This window comes from Bos grunniens, chromosome 3, assembly GCF_055505025.1.
Source record: "Bos grunniens cultivar Pamir isolate PY7600 chromosome 3, Bosgru_T2T1.0, whole genome shotgun sequence".
NCBI lineage: Eukaryota > Metazoa > Chordata > Mammalia > Artiodactyla > Bovidae > Bos > Bos grunniens.
This window is the reverse complement of record NC_141167.1, coordinates 41,479,621-41,501,623: the sequence shown is the minus strand read 5'-3', so window position 1 is coordinate 41,501,623 and position 22,003 is coordinate 41,479,621. Positions and strand designations below refer to the sequence as shown.

At 42.1% G+C, this 22,003-nt stretch overlaps 1 protein-coding gene across 4 annotated transcripts in view; it reads right to left on the bottom strand.

Moving 5' to 3' along the window:
* The window catches only part of DNAJC6 (DnaJ heat shock protein family (Hsp40) member C6), a 179,958-nt gene that overhangs the window by 62,635 nt on the left and 95,320 nt on the right, over window positions 1-22,003 (bottom strand). For all 4 annotated transcript variants that reach the window (XM_086390402.1, XM_086390404.1, XM_086390400.1 and 1 more), the window contains exon 2: window positions 789-939. In XM_086390402.1, coding sequence (XP_086246528.1) covers window positions 789-939 — 151 coding nt within the window. The remainder of the gene's footprint in view (window positions 1-788; window positions 940-22,003) is intronic.

The following is a 22,003-nucleotide window of genomic DNA, read 5'->3' as shown; positions in this document are numbered from 1 at the left end:
AAAGGATAAAATTATATTTGAACAAAAATTAAAATGCTGATTAATATACTGGACTACACACATGGATTTCTGCTTTAAAACCACATTTTGTAACTAAATGGCAACCCACTCCAGTATTCTTGCCTGGAAAATCCCATGGACAGAGGAGCCTGGAGGGCTTCAGTCCATAGCGTCACAAAGAATCAGACACAACTGAAGTGACTTAGCCTAGCACAGCACACTGTAACTTAAAAGGACCCTAGAACTTTCTAATTCCTAATGTTAAAAAAAATATATGGCCCGCTTATAAAAGTTTCATACAGGAGAAAGGTAGGAAACTTCTCCCAGTAAATAAATGTTAAAGGGCTATTAAAATATAAAAACAAAATTCTGTTTTGAATACAATCCATAAGTACTGCTTACTTGGATTGCATGTGCATTATTATCTCACTTAATTCCTGAACCACTGAAGACATAAACCTTAGCAGAGTATAAAAGTAGAGCTCCAAGAGGTTAGTTAATGTGCCTTAGGTTAACAAGGGCAGGTACTGCGTTAAAATCCAGAATAATGGATTTGAAAGCCAGGGATGGCAACCACTATCCTCTAATGTACAGTGAGCCAAGTCCTCCTAGCCTGTGCTTGTAGCTTCTCAAAGACTCAATCTGATGACTTCAATGGCATTCCTCAATCAGACCCCATGTGACTGCATCACAAAATTGATAGTCTTTGAGGCAGATAAGCAGTTGGCAGGTAACCAGATCCTCTGGGGGCACAAAGTCCATTAACGTAAAGGGAAGAACGCACATACCTGGTAACAGATTGTATAACTCTGGAAGACGTGTCTTTGAGAGTGTCTTTCAAGTTGTCCTTTAGGTTGCTAAAGAGCCTCCCTGCCCCTCCTTTCACCATGTCAAAAAGACCTCCGCCATAGCTGGGCTCCATGTCTGGAGATGAGGCACCTGCCAACGGAAATCAGAAAAAGAAGTAATAGCAGAAAAAGAGGTAATGGGTTTCCCAGGTGGCTCGACAGTAAGGAAAAAAAAAAAAAATCTGCGTGCCAATGTAAGAAATGCAGAAGAACGTGGGTTCAACCTCTGGGTCTGGAAGATACCCTGGAGAAGGAAATGGCAACCCACTCCAGTATTCTTGCCTGGAGAATCCCATGGACAGAGGAGCCTGGTAGGCTACAGTCCATGGGGTCACAAAGAGTTGGACACGACCTAGCAGCTAAGCGTGATGAATATGTGGCATGGATGAGGAATATCCCTTTATTATTAGAAGCTACACACCAGTCCATTCTGAAGATCAGCCCTGGGATTTCTTTGGAAGGAATGATGCTAAAGCTGAAACTCCAGTACTTTGGCCACCTCATGCGAAGAGTTGACTCATTGGAAAAGACTCTGATGCTGGGAGGGATTGTGGGCAGGAGGACAAGGGGACAACAGAGGATGAGATGGCTGGATGGCATCACTGACTCGATGGACGTGAGTCTGAGTGAACTCCGGGAGTTGGTGATGGACAGGGAGGCCTGGCGTGGTGCGATTCATGGGGTTGCAAGGAGTCGGACACGACTGAGAGACTGAACTGAACTGAACTGAACCCTGTTCCCATTTGGGGACTGTTTCTTACCATACCATAGCTTAGCTTATCAAGATTGATACATGAAGGAAGTAGGAATCTGCGCTGCTAAGTCACTTCAGTCGTGTCCGACTCTGTGCGACCCCATAGACGGCAGCCCACCAGGCTTCCCCGTCCCTGGGATTCTCCAGGCAAGAACACTGGAGTGGGTTGCCATTTCCTTCTCCAATGCATGAAAGTGAAGTCGCTCAGTCGTGTCCGACTCTAGCGACCCCATAGACTGCAGCCTACTAGGCTCCTCCGTCCACGGGATTTTCCAGGCAAAAGTACTGGAGTGGGGTGCCATTGCCTTCTCCGAGGAATCTGTGCAGAGGAAGCTGATATAAACAACAGCCAGGCAGGTTGTACAGACCAGCAGGTATGAGTCTGAGTCCCTCTCACTGGGTTCTGGCCCAGCCTTGCTATCCCTAACTGTAAGAACTTGGGAAGCCTTTCTAAGCCTCTTTCTTGGTGTCTATAAAATTGGGATAAAAATAATGCCTACTTCATCAGAAAACATTAAATAAGTGTATTTTAAGCTATTAGCATGCTGCTGCTGCTAAGTCACTTCAGTCGTGTCCGACTCTGTGAGACCCCATAGACGGCAGCCCACCAGGCTCCCCCGTCCCTGGGATTCTCCAGGCAAGAACACTGGAGTGGGTTGCCATTTCCTTCTCCAATGCATGAAAGTGAAAAGTGAAAGTGAAGTCGCTCAGTCGTGTCCGACTCTTTGCGACCCCATGGTCTGCAGCCTACCAGGTCCTCCGTCCATGGGATTTTCCAGGCAAGAGTAGTACCTACTATATTAAGGAGTCAACAGATTTGCAGCTATACTATTTCTATGCTGCACCCTGAAATTCCTATGTTGATATTTTTTCATCTTTGTTCACTTTTCAACTCTATGATGACAAAGGGCAAGAATGGCACCTCTAGTTTTTGTTTTTTTTTTTAATGCAGTATTTGTTGTATACTTCAAAATATGTTAAGAGGATAGACCTCTGGATCTCAGGTACAGTAGAACACAGGACCTTATTTAACTTACAGGAGCAAACCTCTGTAACTCTGAATCTGTTGCTGACTGAGTTTCCCTTCATACCTCCCTCAGGACAGGGGGATGGATGCACATCTATGTTCCAACCTGATCAGTTATTTTAAGCGACAAGTAGATACATGCGTGTGGACAATGGCTAAATGTGTCTGTGCGAAGTCTGGAGAGAAAATTTTAAAAAACACAAACAAAAAAAGACGGATCTCATGTTAAGTGTTCTTACAAAACAAAAAGCAAGCCACACAAAAGAACACAGGAAAATTTTTGGAGGTTGTGGTAATAGTATCATGACTATATGCATATATCTAAACTCATCAAGATGTATACATTAAATATGGTGATGTTGTATATATCAATGATACCTCAATAAAGCTTAAAAATTAACTGCCAGAAAAAGGAAAGTTGGAGGAGGAATTTATAAATGAAAATGTCTTAAAAGACCAATCAACCAAGTACAATGCATGGAACTTAATCTGAACAAACCATAAAAAGTTAATGACAATTCTCTAGTGGTCCAGTGATTGGGACTCTTGAGCGTCCACTGAAGCAGACACGGGTTGGAGCCCTCATCAGAGCCAAAAAAATTACATAAATAAATAAAAAGTTAATGACATTTATGGGCAATAAGGATTTGAACAATTAACTGGGTATTCAACATTAAGGATTTATTGTTAATTTTTAGGTACAATAATGATATTGTAGTTATATTACATGTAGTCCTTATCTTCTAGAATACTGAAATATTTATAAATTTTAAATTGCAGTGCTTTATATTTTAAAAAACAAATAGAGAATAATAAAATATTCATGTAATAAAACCCTGAATTGTTAACATATACAGCACTATTTGCTAGGTATTATTTTAAACATCTTACCTATGCTCACTCATCCCAAAAGCATACTTATGAGGTAGATAATATTATTTTTCCATTTCATACATCAAAAATACCAAGGCATAGAGGTTAAGCCACTTGTCTAAGTGTATATGGCTCATTGGCTAATAAGTCTTGGGCAGAGTTTGGGATTTAAGCCCTATGCAACCTGGACAAAAGTATCCCTCTTTCTTCTCCTAATACTATCTTGAATTTAATATTTATCATTCCAAATAATTTCTTTAAACTTTTCTTACATATGTAGGTATTCACAGGTAATACATTAATATTATTTTTCATGTTTTCAAACTGCATTCTCCTTAACACTTAGTATGGTCAGACTTTAACATTTTTACCAACCTGGTGAATGAGACAACATCTCCTTTTGGTCTTATTTGTGGTTTCCCTAATTATCAGAAGAGGAGGTATCTTTTCTTGTGTTTACTGGCCAGGTAGGTGTTCTTTAAACCATACTTCACTATATCTACTAAACTCCTCCGAGCTGTAGGAGTTCAAACACATACCTATAAATACATGCTGACTGTAATGTGCTTATCCCTTGATCACAAGAGCTTTTGATGGCCAAGTCACCATTAGCCATCTATTTGAAAACAAGTCTCTATTAGAAATTGCAAAGAACAATCAATGAATAGACACACGAATAAACACTTATAAAGTCTACCACTTACCAAGTTCTCTCAAGCACTAGACTCCACTTGGACTTTTATGTTAGTACAGTTTCATGTTGTGGGAGATAAGGAGGGTGTTTATTATCCCCATTTTAAAGGCAAAGAAACAGAGGCTCAAACAGGGTAGCAACTCACCTAAGATCTCAGCTAATGAGCAATAGAGCCAGGGATTCAAGCTCAAGTCTGTACCCTTCCAAAGTCTATGCCACTCCTACCATTGCACACTCCTCCACAGCTCCATTCCAGTCCACAGTTTCAACAGCTGTATTCAGGAGGATCCTCAGCTGCCTCACACACAGCCATCCCTCTCCAACTCTTTGCTCCTCTCCACCTCCCACATGTCTGCCTTTCATCTGGCTGCTCTCGGCAGCAGCTGTCCTCCCAACAAGCTCTCTCACAAATCACTGCATCTGTCAGACCAACCAAACCAATCTCATTACTCCGGCAGCTAAGCCTCTGTCACCCTCACTGCTTCACAGCCCTACATAATTGCCAGGAGCCAGCCCAATGAGCAGCTCCTCCTAGGCGAGGGCTAGGGCCACAGATCTAAGAATGTTCTCTTGTGTTCTGCTTCCGTGAGAAAAAGGGCATATTATTTCCCTTTAAACACACTCACACATAAAAGGCTGTATCGTGTTTTCATTTTAAATACAATAAGGATAGGGCAACATATGCTTATAAATCCTCATTTCCACCCCAAGTTCCCATTCAAGCCTGAATACCATTCTCATATATGATTGTTCCAAGAGATGACACCAAATTGATTATTCAGACCTCTCTCTGACTCTTGATTTCCTGCTGGAATAGAACTCCAAGACACCAACCTATTAAAAGATATAAATACCCTTGATTATCTAAAAATCAGGCTCTTATCATCACTCAGGCTGCATGCTCTGTTCATTAGAGCCTTGGAACCCTGCAGAAACCAGAACCATTTGGCAGAGCTACAACGTCTGTAACCTCTATATACCCAAGTTATATGTCAAACTAACCAGGACACAAAAAAGAAAAGAAAGACACTATCTGACATTACAGGGCTTTGAGGAGTGTATTTTGGCTTTCCCTAATCAGCTATATGAGTGTCAGAAGCACAGAATCTAAAAAGGATTTTGGAGACTCAGCTTGTTAAGAGGAAAAGCAGAAAGTCTTCGAAAAGTTACATAACAGAGAGAGAAACAGTGACACGCAGGAGGAAGACAGTGACTAATAGATCAGGGGTTGACAAACCACAGCCCACAGGCCAAACCCAGTCTGCTGTCTGTTTTTACACAGTCTGTGAAATAAGTATGGCTTTTACCACTTTTAAATGATTGGAAAAAAAAGTCAAAAGAAGAATAATGTTAAACACACTTAAAAACTACATGAAGGTCAAATTCCAACGTTTATAAGTATAGTCTTAGTAGAAAACACCTATACTCATTCATTTACACACTGTCTATGGCTTCTCTCATGCTACGATGGCCAAGATGAAGAGCTGTGATGGAGACCTTATGGCTCATAAAATCCAATGTACTTACTATCTGGTCCTTTATAGAAAAAGTTTTTTAATCCTTGCACTAAATGGCTGAAAGATTCTGCATTCTTAGGAATCCAGATCTTGCCACCTCTAACACTTTTCTAAATGCTTCATGTGAAAAACACACACCCTGGGCTTAGAAAGAGTCTCTGGAGATTTGAAGGTCTAAGAGGGTGGGAGCGGGGAACGTCAGAGTTGAGACAGCATGAGAGTGCCACCCAAGGAGAAAGAGTCCAGGTCTGTGCCCCTAAGCCTCCAGGTAGAATCCTGTCTTGTGATGTCTTTTCATTTTAAAATCTAATCCCACCCAAGATAAGCACAAGAGAACTACACTTTGCTCCCTGTGTCATTTCTAAGATGTGATAAACAAGTTTTTCTTGGGATTCCTAATGTTTAGGAAACTAGAAATAGCATCCTATCTCTCCCAAGTCATGAGAACTCACCATGGCTATGACTTGACCTGTTCTTACTCCCAGAGTGACACCAAATTTATCTCTCCTAGGACAGAGTCTCTTCCCATGGGTCTATTAGTCAGCTGTTTGCTCATTTACTTATACTAAGCATCAGTCCAAAAAAGATTTGAGATGATCTGATAGTTATTTAGAATTTAAAAAATAAATGTATTTTTCAGTTCAGTTCAGTCGCTCAGTCATGTCCAACTCTTTGTGACCCCATGAACAGCAGCACACCAGGCCTCCTTGTCCATCACCAACTCCTGGAGTTTATCCAAACTTATGTCCATTGAGTCAGTGATGCCATCTAACCATCTTATCCTCTGTCATCCCCTTCTCCTCCTGCCCTCAATCTTTCCCAGCATCAGGGTCTTTTCAAATGAGTCAACTCTTCGCATCAGGTGGACAAAGCATTGGAGTTTCAGCTTCAACATCAGTCCTTCCAATGAACACCCAGGACTGGTCTCCTTTAGGATGGACTGCTTGGATCTCCTTGCAGTCCAAGGGACTCTCAAGAGTCTTCTCCAACACCACAGTTCAAAAGCATCAATTCTTCTGCACTCAGCTTTCTTTATAGTCCAACTCTCACATCCATACATGACTACTAAGAAGACCAAAAAAATGTTAAGATTGGTCTTAACTGCCTTAATGTAACTAGAAATAAAAGAAAAGTAAGTGTGGGTATTTTTCATAAACATCTAATTGATTTTTCAGCTGTGGGCAAAACACCCTGAGAAACACTGTGAAATAAGAAGGCAGATGTTGACAGAGGCCTTATCTTGGAAAGTCCATAATGGACGGTGGGCATTCCCCATATATGCTTTCACTGCTAATGCAATATATATATATGCTTATGACACTCTAGGCTGCGTATATTTTCACTTGGTAACCCCTAAGAAAGGATGTTCCTCCATAAAGTACTGTCACCAAAAGAAAAAGAAGGTATGCAAATATTTATGCATAAAGATATTCACTGAGACTTCAGTGGTTAAAAATCTGCCTTCCCACGCAGGGGACGTTGGTTTGATCCCTGGTGAGGGAACTAAGATCCCACAAGCCATGGGGCAACTAAGCCCACCTGCTGCGAGACAGCCTGAGTGCTGCAACTAGAGAAGCCTGCAAGCTGCAGGCTGCAGTGAAGACCCAGTGCAGCCAAAAAAAAATAAAGATGTTCACTGAGGTACTGCTTACAATGGCAAGAGACAATAAAGGATGTATTGTCCCACAGTAAGAGATTGATTGAGTATCTCTAAGAATGCAACTAGCTCCTAGTTATTAAATTAGCTATTCATATCACTTTGTAGAAGAGTACAGATGCTCATGACAAAAGGCTAAGTGAGAGATAAAGAGGATACAAAAACGCACAGTACAATCTAATTTTTACAAAAGAAAAATATTTGAGTTCAGAGAAAGAATTCAGATGATTTATTAAACACAAACATAAATAGTAAACAGAAAATAAAAATTCAAACTTTCTGAATTGCTGGCACCAATCTAAACTCTTTATGCAGTGTGTGTGCTCAGTCGTGTCTGACTCTTTGTGACTCCATGGACTGTAGTCTGCCAGGCTCTTGTGTCCATGGGATTTCCCAGGCATGAATACTGGAGTGGGTTGCCATTTCCTACTCCAGGGGATCTTCCTGACCCAGGGATTGAACCCACGTCTCCTGTGTCTCCTGCATTGGCAGATAGATTCTTTACCACTGTGCCACCTGGGAAGCTCAGTTCTTTATACTGTGCTGTGCTTAGTTGCTCAGTTGTGTCTGACTCTTTGCAACCCCATGGACAGTAGCCTGCCAGGCTCCTCTGCCCATGGGGATTCTCCAGGCAAGAATACTGGATTGGGTAGCCTATCCCTTCTCCAGGGAATCTTCCTGACTCAGGATTCAAACCAGGGGTCTCCTGCATTGCAGGCAGATTCTTTACCAGCTGTACTACCAGGGAGCCCCAAATTCTTTATAGAGAGTATTTAATCTTCACAATTATCCTATGAAGGAGATACCAGACTATCTCAATTTTCCACAGGAGGAAACTGGAGCAAAGACACATCAGTGACTTAACCCAGGTCCCACAGTTAGTAAACCAGGATTTTACTCAGGCAGGCTGCTCCAGAGTCTAGGCTCTTAGTTGCAACATTTTCAATTTTATTTTAATATATTTATTTTTTGGCTATGCTTCAAGGCATGTGGGATCTTAGCTCCCCAACCAGGGATGGAACCCAGGCCCCCTGCAATGGAAGCACTGGACCACCAGAAAGTCCAAGCTGCTACATTTTCAAAATAGTTACAGCAATTATATCTAAGTGGGAGAATGATAAGTGATTTTTTGTTGCTAGACTATAACTTCTAAGCTTTCTATATTTTATATTCGTTAGATTTATAATTTAAAATATGTTATATAAAATAAAGACAAGTGATCCAATGTTAAAATTCAGTTTGTCCTTCAATAGATATAGAGACCTCCCTCCTCTGCATGTAATTCATATTAGTTCACAGTCACACAGGAGTTTCTCAGCCCAGCCTGTGAGATATAAGCAAATGTTGCCCATAAGCCCTTGAGTATTTGCAGGCAGATTCTTTACCGTCTGAGCCACCAAGGAAACCCCTGAGCAGCCCTATATAGATCTTTAACTCCAATCAGGCTGGGAACCTACCACAAACATTTTTCAGTACTTGACTCTATTTCTAAGACCTAAGACCTGCTCCATCATGGTAGTAGCTGTCTCAGCTCTGGTAAGATAATCCACTACATTAAGAACAAGGAAAAGATGGCAAAGGACTCTTGGCAACAGTTAAAGTTCTTGGGACACCAGCCTTCCCCAGTGGGTTCTTTGGGCCTCCACAAAGACATTTCTACACAGCATCGCCTTTCCCACCTCTGGAAGTCTTTGTCATTCAGTTCTAGTAATTATGAATTATTCCATAGTGTTCAGGATCAGCCAGTATGAGGGATAACTGATAATCCAAATTCTGACATGTTTATCTTTTCATATTCACATTCTTTTGCACCAACAGGGCATTTTCCTCTGTACTTATTTAAGTGCCGTCAAACTACAAATGTCCTTTCCTGGCTTCTACAAAGTTGGGATAGAAATTCCCAAAACTAAAGGGACCTTGAAGAGATGCACCATTAGCCCTTATGCTAGGATATTACTATTTCTTCTCCTCAATACTTGGCAAAGGGGCAAAGAACCAGTGTCATCACCACAGAAGGCTTTATCATCCTTGTTTTATAGCAGATTCTTCAAATTCTTGGCTTCCATCATTCAAGAAATGGATCACATGGGGATAACAACTAGATATATCATGAAAAATCCTGCTACCTTGGCTTCTAAAAATCAAAGACTGCTTAAACCTCATTCCCAATTCATCTCAGTTCAAAGAATCTTAAAGAAAACAGGATGGACTTTGGGCAGAGAGATCTTAGACTGAAGACTTAATTTTTTCACTTAAATCTGTGTGACTCTACACATGATTTTTCACTCTTTTAAAGCTGCTTCTGCCTTTGCAAATTGGAACAAATTAAGAAAAAAAGCTTGCCTACATGTCTCATGGTGTCAAAAAGATCAAATGTGATCATGTATGTCAAAGTGATTTTTAAATAATAAGATTTTCTAAAACAATCAGGAATTTTTATTTTAATTCTTATAAATTCAGTTCTTATACAAATGAGTCAGTGGACTGGATTCAGTTCATTCCAGTCACTCAGTTGTGTCCGACTCTTTGCAACCCCATGGACTGCAGCATGCCAGGCTTCCCTGTCCATCACCAACTCCTGGAGTTTACTCAAACTCATGTCCTTTGAGTCAGTGATGCCATCCAACTATCTCATCCTCTGTCGTCCCCTTCTTCTCCTGCCTTCAATCTTTCCCAGCATCAGGGTCTTTTAAGATGAGTCAGTTCTTTGCATCAGGTGGCCAAAGTATTGGAGTTTCAGCTTCACCATCAGTTCTTCCAATGAACACCCAGGACTGATCTCCTTTAGGATGGACTGGTTGTATCTCCTTGCAGTCCAAGGGACTCTCAAGAGTCTTCTCCAACACCACCATTCAAAGGCATAAATTCTGCTGCACTCAGCCTTCTTTATAGTCCAACTCTCACATCCATACATGACTACTGGAAAACCCAAAGCTTTGACTAGACGGACCTTTGTTGGACAAGTAATGTCTCTGCTTTCTAATATGCTGTCTAGGTTAGTTATAACTTTTTTCCCAAGGAGGAAGCATCTTTTAATTTCATGGCTGCAATAACCAGAGGGCTCAGACACACCTTTTGCACACCAGGACCCAGAGACCCCACAGAGACTGAGACAGAACTGTGTTTGAGTGTCTCCTGTGGAGGTATGGGTCAGCAGTGGACTGCTGCAGGGGCAGGGGCTCTGGGTACAGTAGACCAGGGGATGGCATAAGCCCTCTTGGAGGAGGTCACCATTAAGCCCACCATAGAGCCACCAGAACTTAAACAGGACTGGGGAAACAGACTCATGGAGGATACAAACAAAACCTGTGTGTGCCAGGATTCAGGAGAAAGGAGCAGTGACCCCACAAGAGACTGACCCAGACTTGCCATGAGTGTCCAGGAGTCTCCAGTGGGGGCGTGGGTCGGTGGTGGCCTGCTGCAAGGTTGGGGGCACTGAAAGAAGCAGTGGACCTTTGGAAGGAGGTCACCATTATCTTCATTACAGCCACCATAGTTTGGCCTCCGGTCAAATAACGGGGAGGGAACACAGCCCCACCCATCAACAGAAAATTGGATTAAAGATTTACTGAGCATGGCCCCACCCATCAGAACAAGACCCAGTTTCACCCACAGTCAGTCTCTCCCATCAGGAAGCTTCCATAAGCCTCTTGTCCTTCTCCATCAGAGGGCAGACAGACTGAAAACCACAATCACAGAAAACTAACCAATCTGATCACACAGACCACAACCTTGTCTAACTGAATGAAACTATGAGCCATGCCATGTGGGGCCACCCAAAATGGATGGGTCATGGTGGAGAGTTCTGACAAAACGTGGTCCACTGGAGAAGAAAATGGCAAACCACTTCAGTATTCTTGCCTTGAGAACCCCATGAACAGTATGAAAAGGCAAAAAGGTAGGATTGGATTAGAGATAACAAATTTCATAGAAAAAAAAGTAAGTGAAAAAACTGACACACCCTATGCCAAACAAAGTTTTAAGAGTCAAAGCCACCACACTCAAAATATGGTGCTTAAGTCAAAACAGGGATAGGAGTCAACTTCTGCTACTAGCTGGATATATAGCCTATTGAAGTTAAACAATTTATCAGGATCTTGATATCCTTATCTGCAAACTGGAAGCTTTAATAGAATCTCACACAGGATCTCAGTGAGGATTATATAAGTCAAAGTTCTACAAACTCTCAGCACAGTGCCTGGAGTGCTGTGCACACTTATTAAATGATAGCTACAAGGTGGCTCTGGGGAATGAAAAGAATAAAGCCATGAAAATGCTGTCTCCAGCAGAGTTAAGCAGCCTCAGAAATTAAAAAAAAAAAAAAAAAAGGCCACACTCTTCAGTTTCAGGTTTGATGAAGACAGACAGTAGGGACATGTGCGACAAGGACAGCATCTCTTTCTAAAGCTTCTGCTACAGCACATGTTAATTCTTCACATTTGATGGTCCAGAATCATGAGTGTTTAACAGAGGTGAACCTCTTTATAGTTCTGGTGTTTCTTCTTCCCACCCTGAAATAATCTGGTATGTAATATGGGGAACAATTATATGCTGTTTGCACGACTAATATTCAAGTTCACCCAGAATCAAAAATACTGCTTTTGAAATACTGAAATACTTCTGTACTACTTGGCACATAACATGAGCTACGAAACTATAAGGCACTTGATGACATTGCACAGCGGTGGCCCTAGACGTGGATCAGTCTGGCAGCTGCTCGACAGACCAAGAGGGCAGAAGGCCTCGGTGTGTGCGGCATCCACCAGCAGTTCTAAAGGAACTCAGCACTGGCAGGCACAGCTCACAGAGCAGGTGAAGTCAATGATGCTGGCTTTGAGCATCCAAACCAGGAAGGGCCCTCAAAGTGCAGCACAGTCCTGACACGTCAGCAGCACACTCAGGCCTTCTTGTACTGCAATAATGTGCCCCTTTGACAGTCAATTTATCGGGGATGTTGCAGAAAGGACCCGATGCCATTCCCTACATCTAGTCAACACTTGTAAATGGGATCATTTAGCTAGTGAAAAAGATACTCCAGAGAATGTCCCAAATCAACACAAAAGATGGACATTTGAATGATAAATAATGTGTGCTATAAACACTATCACATAGTAAACAGTTATATGTGCACATGTATATTTACTTGTTTAGAGAATATACTTTATACTATATATTTATATTTTATACTTATATTTCATACTTTATATTTTAGAGAATATATTATATATTTATATATTAACTTATCTCATCATGACAGTTATTAAAGATTTTACTATCACTTCTGATACCATCAAACCAGTATATACAATATTTCTGCACCCACTTTCAGGACTTCGATAGGAGGGGCAACCCCAGCTCCTCACGGAGCTAAGAGGCCACAACAGAATCACAGACTCAAGGTCTCAAAGAAGATGGAAATGGATGATTCGTTAAGTCTCTTTCAGTTGTAAAATTCTTGGAGACTATCATCATTGTAAAAAGGTCATCTGTGAAGCACATGCCCTAGACAAGGCACACTGCTAAGCAGTTTCCATACACTACTAAATTAGGCCTTCACAGTAAGCCTGATGGTCCTTGGGAGTCCCACTGAGGAAACTGAGGCTTTGGTAAAGTTTAGTAACCATGGTGGCAGAACGAAAGTGAATCTAGGTTTAGCTGGATTCAAAGCCTCTGCTTATTTACTTATTTGGCTGCACTGGTCTTTGTGGCAGCATATAGGTTTAAACAAAATTTTAAAATTAACATATATATATATTTTGTTGCTGTTATTAGTTGAATTATTCAGGATCTAGTTTCCTGACCAAGGCTTGAATCTGGGCCCTCTGCATTGCGGCCCAGAGTCCTAGCCACTAGACCACTACAGAAGTCCCCAAAGCCTCTGCCCTTACCCCCCTTCCCATTCTGAAGTCTTGCATAAGGACTCTGTCCCTACTCTTGCACCTCACTTTGCACCTCCATCCTAAGATGTGGAGTAGTTTGAACAACACAAAATTATTTGTGAATGAGTCTGACCCACGCACCTTAATCCCAGCACTTTGGGTCTTCAGTAACAGGGAAAATGTTCCACACTTCCTCATACCTTCCTAAAATCTTAGCAAGATACCTGGCACACAGTAAACACTCAATAAATAAACATGAAACTGGGCTGCTGCAGAATGCAAGAATCAGAGAGAAGATGGCAGAGGTGGCAAGGAAGACCAAACAGATCAACCTTGGAAAGACTTTGTCTTGGCATTATTGTAGGCTGCAAATATAACCAGATGCTTTCATTGTCTCCTCGTATTTCTCTAATTTCTGATTGTAGCACTGTATCATCCAGCACCCACTCAGCATGCTTGCCTAAAAGATGAAGATTTCATGAAACTTAACAAGAGCTGGTTGTATTTGCTGCCTACAGTTTTTATATTCAGATAAGAGAAGCTAATTAAGTAACCATCTCTAGCTCCTCTTTCCTGAAAGGATCCAAGATATTAAAAAAGGATGATAAGAGTGCAAAGAATGAGAAATAGAGTCAAAGTGAAGACCACTGAGACTGAAATTGACTCTGCTGTAGAAAAAGGCAAGGCACAGTGATCACAAACTGGTTGGTAATGCTAGGAAAACCCCAGTAAAATGGATGTAACATTTTGTTCATTCAGGGACTGATTGTCAGAGTCAGCCTACATTTGTCAATCCAAATTCGACACAGTAAATTCTCATAAAAACAATGCATGGATATTGCTTACTTTGATTCAACAAATATTTTAAGCACTCATGGTATACCAGGGGAACAGATCTGTCTAGGAGATCTTTACTCTCCAAAACTTGGGCCAAATAGAGGTTCCCCTTTATGAAACAATAATGATCAAATCTAATGAGATCAGAACTCTCAGTGGAATTCTGAAGAAACAGAAAATGTTCTGCCCACCACAAGGCCTCTCAACTCCAGGAAGTGAGGGACCATCACATTTTTACCTCTTTAACAAAAGGTCAAGGCTTAAATTGCATTAAATGGACTATGACATTTCCCTTCTAATGACTAGTCCTGTTGCCTGGAACAGAGAAAACAACACTGTCCATGACAGAGTACAGAGAAAGCAAAAGACTGATGGCCTGCTGAAAGTATACTGCCAAGAAAAAAAATCAAGCAAAATCTTCTTTTCATCATGTGGGTTCCATTTAATGTGGAAAGGGGAGGCAATAGAGTCCTCAAAGGGTGACTAAGAACCCAACTTTCCTCCCAAACAACTCCCGTGTTGAGTCATTCAGTCATGTCCAACTCTTTGTGACCCTATGGACTGCAGCCCACCAGGCTCCTCTGCCCATGGGATTCTCTAGGCAAGAATACTGGAGTGGGTTGTCATTTCCTCCTCCAGGAGATCTTCCCGACCCAGGGATCAAACCCACATCTCCTGCATCTCCAGCACTGCAGACGGATTCTTTATCAGCTGAGCCGTTTTCCCAGATACACCAAGAATCTTAGGAAAGCGCTGTCTATTATGCAGATGAAGTTCTAAGAGGACTCTCTCAACCCTCCTCCTTCCAATAAGACTGTCCTCTCTTAGCTCCTCATTGACGGAAATTCTAAAACTATCACTATAAGCAGACTTCTGAGAGAATGCTTCCACCACTGCTCTCCAAAGGCGCAGCACTATCGTGGACAGATCTTATTTGTTGTTTACAAACTCAGAGCAGATGCACACATACTACACACAACACAGATGCTGCACATACACCAAAGGAGCCTCACTACATGCAAAGCATCATGTGAGGAAGATGCAGTACCCCACACAATAGACTGACTGATGTTGTTGCTCTTATTTTTCAGATAAGGCAAGTGGGTCTCAAGGAGGCAGATTAAGTCATGCAAGGAATATATTTCATAGGAAATATATAATGCCTATGTGATGCCAAGACCCATGCTTTCTTCATTTCATCAGTCACGTCAGTACATTCAACCACAGGGGTGGAAGTTCTGCTTGAACCATGAGAGGAAGCAGTACAGATTCATAACATTTCAAAACTCAACAGGATATCAGTGACATATTCTTATGCTTCATACAGATACACCACAAAGACAAAATTATTCTCCACAAAGTATTAATATTAAAAAGAACAGCTCTATTGACGCATACAAAACTGACATACAATAAACTATACATATTTAAAATGTAAACATTCAGTAAGTATTCACACATGTATGTATGGATACATCATAACCATACACACACACACAGTACTAACTCCAAAGCCTGGGTCTCTCTCTTTCAATACCTTCCAACAGAGTCCAGACTGATTGGAGAGAAGATGAGACAACACATGAATCACCACAAATTACCATGCTTGGTCCCTCAAAGTCGTCCCCATTGTCATGGCAATTCTCTGCTAAACCTCTGTGCTGTGCTAAGAACTAGGAGCCTAGATCAATTGCTTGGGACAATTCAAAGAAAAGGCCATGCACAGCCATGTATGTATCTCAGAGCTCAAGGGAGGCATTAACCAACAGATGCACCATTGTTAACTGCTTTTTCTTTTGCTTAGACATGTCCACTATTACATACATATATTATATAATATAAATGGTGCAGTTCTATGAGGGATGTTAGAGAAAAAAATAGCCATGACTTTGAAGACTACTTTTTAGTGTAAATTGGAAAAAAATGGCAAATCCAAACTATGTCATATGGCAAATCCAAACTATTTCATAGTATGACCCTTTTCTTGTGTAACTGTACATAGAACACATAATATATATGCATGCACGCCCAAAAAACACAGAACTAAAAAATGCAAAGATGTACATTTCTCCAAAAATGTAAACAGTGGTCACCCCTGTTTGTTTTCTTGCTTATTTTATTCTCTGTTTTCACTCCATTTTCTTTGGTTTTAGAGGACCTCAGATATAGAGAAGTAACTTAATCATACTACACTGCACAGGCCCCTCTCTGGTTTTATCCTAGATTTTCTTTTTTTCTCCTTTAATCTCCCATCCTGGTGATATAGAGTAAACAGGAGTTCAGAGGAGCTTACTTCCAGCTTGAGGAGAGGGATGCAGGTTGCTGGAAGCAGCAAAGAAGACAGGTTTATGGAAGAAGGAGTATTTGAATTGCAGCTTAGGTAGAAATGGACATTTCAGGTGGAGGGAGGACAGAAAGCTCAGACCAAGAGAACACCAAGTCAAGGATATACACAAGAAGGGAAAGAACCATACCTGAGTACCAGTTATAACTGTACTGGGGACCATATTCCATACTAAGAACACTGAGTGATGGGTTTTTAGTTGCTGTTGCTGCTGTTCAGTCGCTAAGTTATGCCTGACTCTTTGCCACCCAGGGACTACAGCATGCCAGGCTTCCCTGTCCTTCACTATCTCCCAGAGTTTGCTCAAACTCATGCCCACTGAGTCTGTGATGCCATCCAACCATCTCATCCCCTGTCGTCCCCTTCTCCCGCCCTCAATCTTTCCCAGCATCAGGGTCTTTTCCAATGAGTCAGCTCTTAATGGCCAAAGTACTGGAGCTTCAGCTTCAGCATCAGTCCTTCCAATGAATATTCAGGGTAGACTTCCTTTAGGATTGACTGGTTTGATTTCCTTGCTGTCCAAGAGACTTTCAAGAAATTTCACAGTTTTTAGGATTTTAGAGTCTCCACTAAATGGAGAGGGAGGAGGGGGATGTTGAGATGGTCCGTCATTTGTCGAAGGGACCAAGTACAGTGCACACTGCAGCAGAATATCACGCTGTTTCCTCAGGGAACTGGGAGGAGGCAGAAGGTGTGTTGGGGCTTCCCTGGGAGCTCAGTGGTAAAGAATCCGCCTACAATGCAGGAGACCCAGGTTCAATCCCTGGAATTGGGAAGATCCCGTGGAGAAGGGTATGGACACCAACTCCAGCATTCTCTTCATTTTTTTATTATTTTTTATTTTTTCCACTTCAACATTCTTGCCTGGAGGATTCCATGGACAGAGGAGCCTGGTGGGTTACAGTTCATAGGGCTGCACAGAGTCAGATATGAATGAAGCAACTAAGGAGCAATGGAGGGTGTGTTACAAAAAGGAGGGGGGTGAGCTCGGGAAGGTGAGAGGGCCTCAGAACCCAGGAGGACTGAAGGTCAAGCGAAAGACCAAGAACTTTTGCCTGTTCTCTATACAACTGCCTGTGGGATTTGGTCCTCACACTGACATAACAAATGACAAAAAAGCAGTTATCAGCAGATTTCAAAGAAGCAGATTTCTAATGACTTCTTAGGAAAAAAATCTGCAGAGCAGATTAATGCTGCCTCAGACCAGTGGAATTCCCCAGGGCTAGCACACACACTTTAGGACACATTTCAAAAGCCAGAATTCCATCTGAGGGCACCTGAAGGAAATTTCAAGGCAGTACCTTCAGCATCTAATCATCAGATAAATGTATTAGTAGGAGTCTGTGATGGGCAGCCTCTGGAGTAAGCCGTGCCCAGCATAAAAATGCTCAGTGAGGCTCAGTGAACTCAGAGTGAGGATACATCTAAATGCTAACTCAACAGGGAACGTGGAAATGCTTTGAAAGTGAATCCTGGGACAAAAAAAAAAAAAAACAGCAAAACAAAACACCACAGCAAGCTATCGGAGGAAAATCTGCTAGTTAAGTGCAAAGAGAACCGACGACTCCTCATTTCACTGGTCCCAGGACAAAACTGGCATGGACTTGTCTAGGAGACATTCTCATAAAGGCCTCACCCCTACCCTCTCCTTTGGGAAAACCAAACACTGAGCAAATTCAATCAAAGGTAATGATGGGAGATACCTAGATCTGGCCTCAGCATGCAGCAGATGTGAGCTGGAGCTCAAGGACACCTTTACCTGATGAGTATAGTTTGTTTTCCAGTATTTCTTCAGATCCCTTCCCAACTCAAAAAATGCCTGTCCACATCTTGCTTGTCCAGAAAGTCTCAACAATAAGCACTCCCAGAAAATCAGGAAAAGAGAAGCATTTGGTACCAGCATAATGTAATTGAAAGGACCAAGGCTTTGCAAATACGCAGACCTGGCTTCGTGACACTGACCTTCCTTTCTTATCACCTGTGTAACAGGCGGGCTTATTAATCTAAGCCTCAGTTTCCTCAACTGTAAAATGGGGACAGAGAATATCTTCCTCCCATGTATGTGGTGGAGTTTAAACAACATAATGACAGACAAACATCTGTCACTGGGAAGGCAATCATAATCAGTATTTTCCTATGCATGCCTGTCTTCTTATCCCCTGTGGGAAACTGGAAGAGATCCTCCTGAGCAGAACCACCATGAGAAAGGGAAGGAAACAGGACTTAGAAATGGTCTATATTTAGGAACTGCGACATTCTTCCATCCATTCAGTGACCTTTGCCTATCTGTATGATCTCATGCAAAGGGAAAGCCTATGACACCTTCCTCATAGAATGATAAAGATTAAATCCTTCATCTATAAAAAACACACTGTTACATTTACAACTTAGCAAATGGCAACTTAAGGTGGAGGTGCATAAGGTGGTACTGAATTAACTAGAACACTGTTCACAATGGATCACCAATGGGGGCTCTGAAATCCTTTGTCTGGAGTTTTTTCTTATTGTATGAGGATTTGAACTGCAGAGATCAGACATGCAGGAGAATTGTCCTCAGATAAAATCCTCACATGTGGCCCCATGCTGCCTGAGGCAGGCTTACCAAGCAAAGGCAAGGGGCCCTCCCTGGCTCCCATATTAACTAGTTGCTCTGGCTGTCTTTCAGGCTCAATTATGCACCGATAATCCTGACAAGACTGGCGGGGCTGCATTGTAAATCACGACGGTGGAAATTCTAAAATAAAAGCAAGATTAATGATATGACCTCAATCTTAGCATGAGGGCCCATTAATTAGAAATCATGGACTTAATTGAATTCTGGGCATAGCACAGCCAGCTGGATCAAATTTTATGAGACCTGTTTCTTCAAGCACATGAAGATAACTGAAATGCACCAATGATAGCAAAGTCAAACATCGGGTGTTGCTGAGGAGACAGACAGTTGATTATTTCCCTGGCATAGAGCTCCCAATTCTGTCATGCTTTGAAGGGACCATCACCACCATTTCAGCCACCTCCCTGTCTTCTACACGCTTAAGCATGCTGTGTACCCTCTTTGAGTCTCTGTTTTGCAATCACTGTGAATGCACACACACATAGCTCAATAAGAAGTAGTCATTATCATCATCCCATGTTTATCATCATCTGCTATCATAAGCGGGGCTTGCCAGGTGGCTCAGTGGTAAAGAATCCACCTGCCAATACAAGAGACCCAGGTTTGATCCTTGGGTCAGGAAGAGACTCTGGAGAAGGAAATGACAACCCACTCTAGTATTCTTGTCTGGGAAATTCCATAGATAGAGGAGCTTGACAGGCTACAGTCCATGGTGTCCGAAAAGAGTTGGACACGAACTAGCAACTCAACAACTCTTATAAGGAGCCTGGAGGTGCAGAAGGGAACAAGAAAGAGTTGTGTGGCTTTTCTTCTCAGGTTGCAGAAGTGGAACCACAAATGACCAGACGAATCACTGTACATTCAGAGCCTCCCTACACTCGAGGCAGCTTCTACCTCTCCTTGGCATCTGACATAGCAGATTCCAGCATGTCTCTTCTACTTCCTTCGCTCTAGTCTGTGTGAGGCTACCTGCTCTCGGGACAAAGATTACAGGCATGAATCCCCACCCAACACTGAGATGGGTATCACACTCTCCTCTACAGAGAAGGAAGGAGGGAACTCTTGAGATGCTGGGTAATGTGTCTAAGGCTTGCCTACAGAACATTCTGGAACCAGGATATCATGCTGTTTCCTCAGGGAATTGTGAGGATGTAGACAGTGTGTTACAGAGGGTGGAAGACAAGATGAATAAAGTAAATGGTCCTCAAATTCCAAAAGGCTTGAGGGTCAAACTAACCTTCCACAGAACAGAGTGATTTAGAGTTACTGGGAGGGAGGTGGGAATGCTTTTGCTGGAAGCTGCAAACAGACAAATTAATGTGCAAGAACAGCTTAGTGAGAACAGAGATGGTGCTTCATTTGTGTCTGTAGGAAACACCCAGCAGGAGGCCTACCAAGGTAAACAGTTCAAGATAGGACGCCGAATCTAATGGAATCAAATCTGTCAAGAAACCAAGAGCGCCACTTCGCTCTTACACCAACTGCAAATTGCTTTGAAGTGCTGCATGGTGACAATGGCAGGGGTTATCATTTATCACTCACCTTCTGATGGCTGGGAACTGGGACTCCATTACCTCATTTAATCCTTACAACGACGTTGCCAAGTTAGCTCTATCGTCCCCCTTCTTCAGATGGGCAAAGTGAGGACCCAAGACATAGATACAGTCACACAGCCAGGGTTCTTCCCCAGATGTGTCTCCCTCCAAAGCCCATGTTCTTCTCATGACATTTTATATATTAGTTAAAAGCTTAAAACATAAAGGGAAACACTCAAACCAGCAAGCATTGTAGGAGCGGAGAAGCCAGGTCCTGTGATGTCAGCTCTGTAGATGATCTAAGGATATTCTTAGGACCAGATTTTAAGGAGGGGAAACCTCTAAACATCACTTGCTGGGAAGGCACAAATGAATGAAAACTACATGCTGAGTCTTTAGCAGGCAGGAGAGGAAAGCTGAGGCCAGCTCAGCTCGTGGTCCTTCGTGCAGAGTGAGTGATCACACACTGGGGTGGGGGCAGTGCCTTCAGAGGCTCTTTATATACAGACTGTAAAAAAGCCAAACTTGTAAAAAAAAGAGAGTAAAATGGTGGTTACCAGGGTCTGGAGGGTGGGGAGGCAGGACTGAGATTTTAAGGGTACAAACTTACAATGAGCTGAAAATAAGTCCTACTGATCCAATATGAACAAAGCTAGTGGAGGTGATGGAATTCCAGTTGAGCTACTTCAAATCCTGAAAGATGATGCTGTGAAAGTGCTGCACTCAATATGCCAGCAAATTTGGAAAACTCAGCAGTGGCCACAGGACTGGAAAAGGTCCGTTTTCATTCCAATCCCAAAGAAAAGCAATCAAAGAATGCTCAAACTACTGCACAATTGTACTCATCTCACACGCTAGTAAAGTAATGCTCAAAATTCTCCAAGCCAGGCTTCAGCAATATGTGAACTGTGAACTGCCTGATGTTCAAGCTGGTTTTAGAAAAGGCAGAGGAACCAGAGATCAAATTGCCAATATCTGCTGGATCATTGAAAAAGCAAGAGCATTATAGAAAAACATCTATTTCTGCTTTATTGACTATGCCAAAGCCTTTGACTGCGTGGATCACAATAAACTATGGAAAATTCTGAAAGAGATGGGAATACCAGACCACCTGACCTGCCTCTTGAGAAATCTGTATGCAGGTCAGGAAGCAACAGTTAGAACAGGACATGGAACAACAGACTGGTTCCAAATAGGAAAAGGAGTACGTCAAGGCTGTATATTGTCAACCTGCTTATTTAACTTATATACAGAGTACATCATGAGAAACGCTGGGCTGGAAGAAGCACAAGCTGGAATCAAGATTGCCAGGAGAAGTATCAATAACCTCAGATATGCAGATGACATCACCCTTATGGCAGAAAGTGAAGAAGAACTAAAGAGCCTCTTGATAAAAGTGAAAGAGGAGAGTGAAAAAGTTGGCT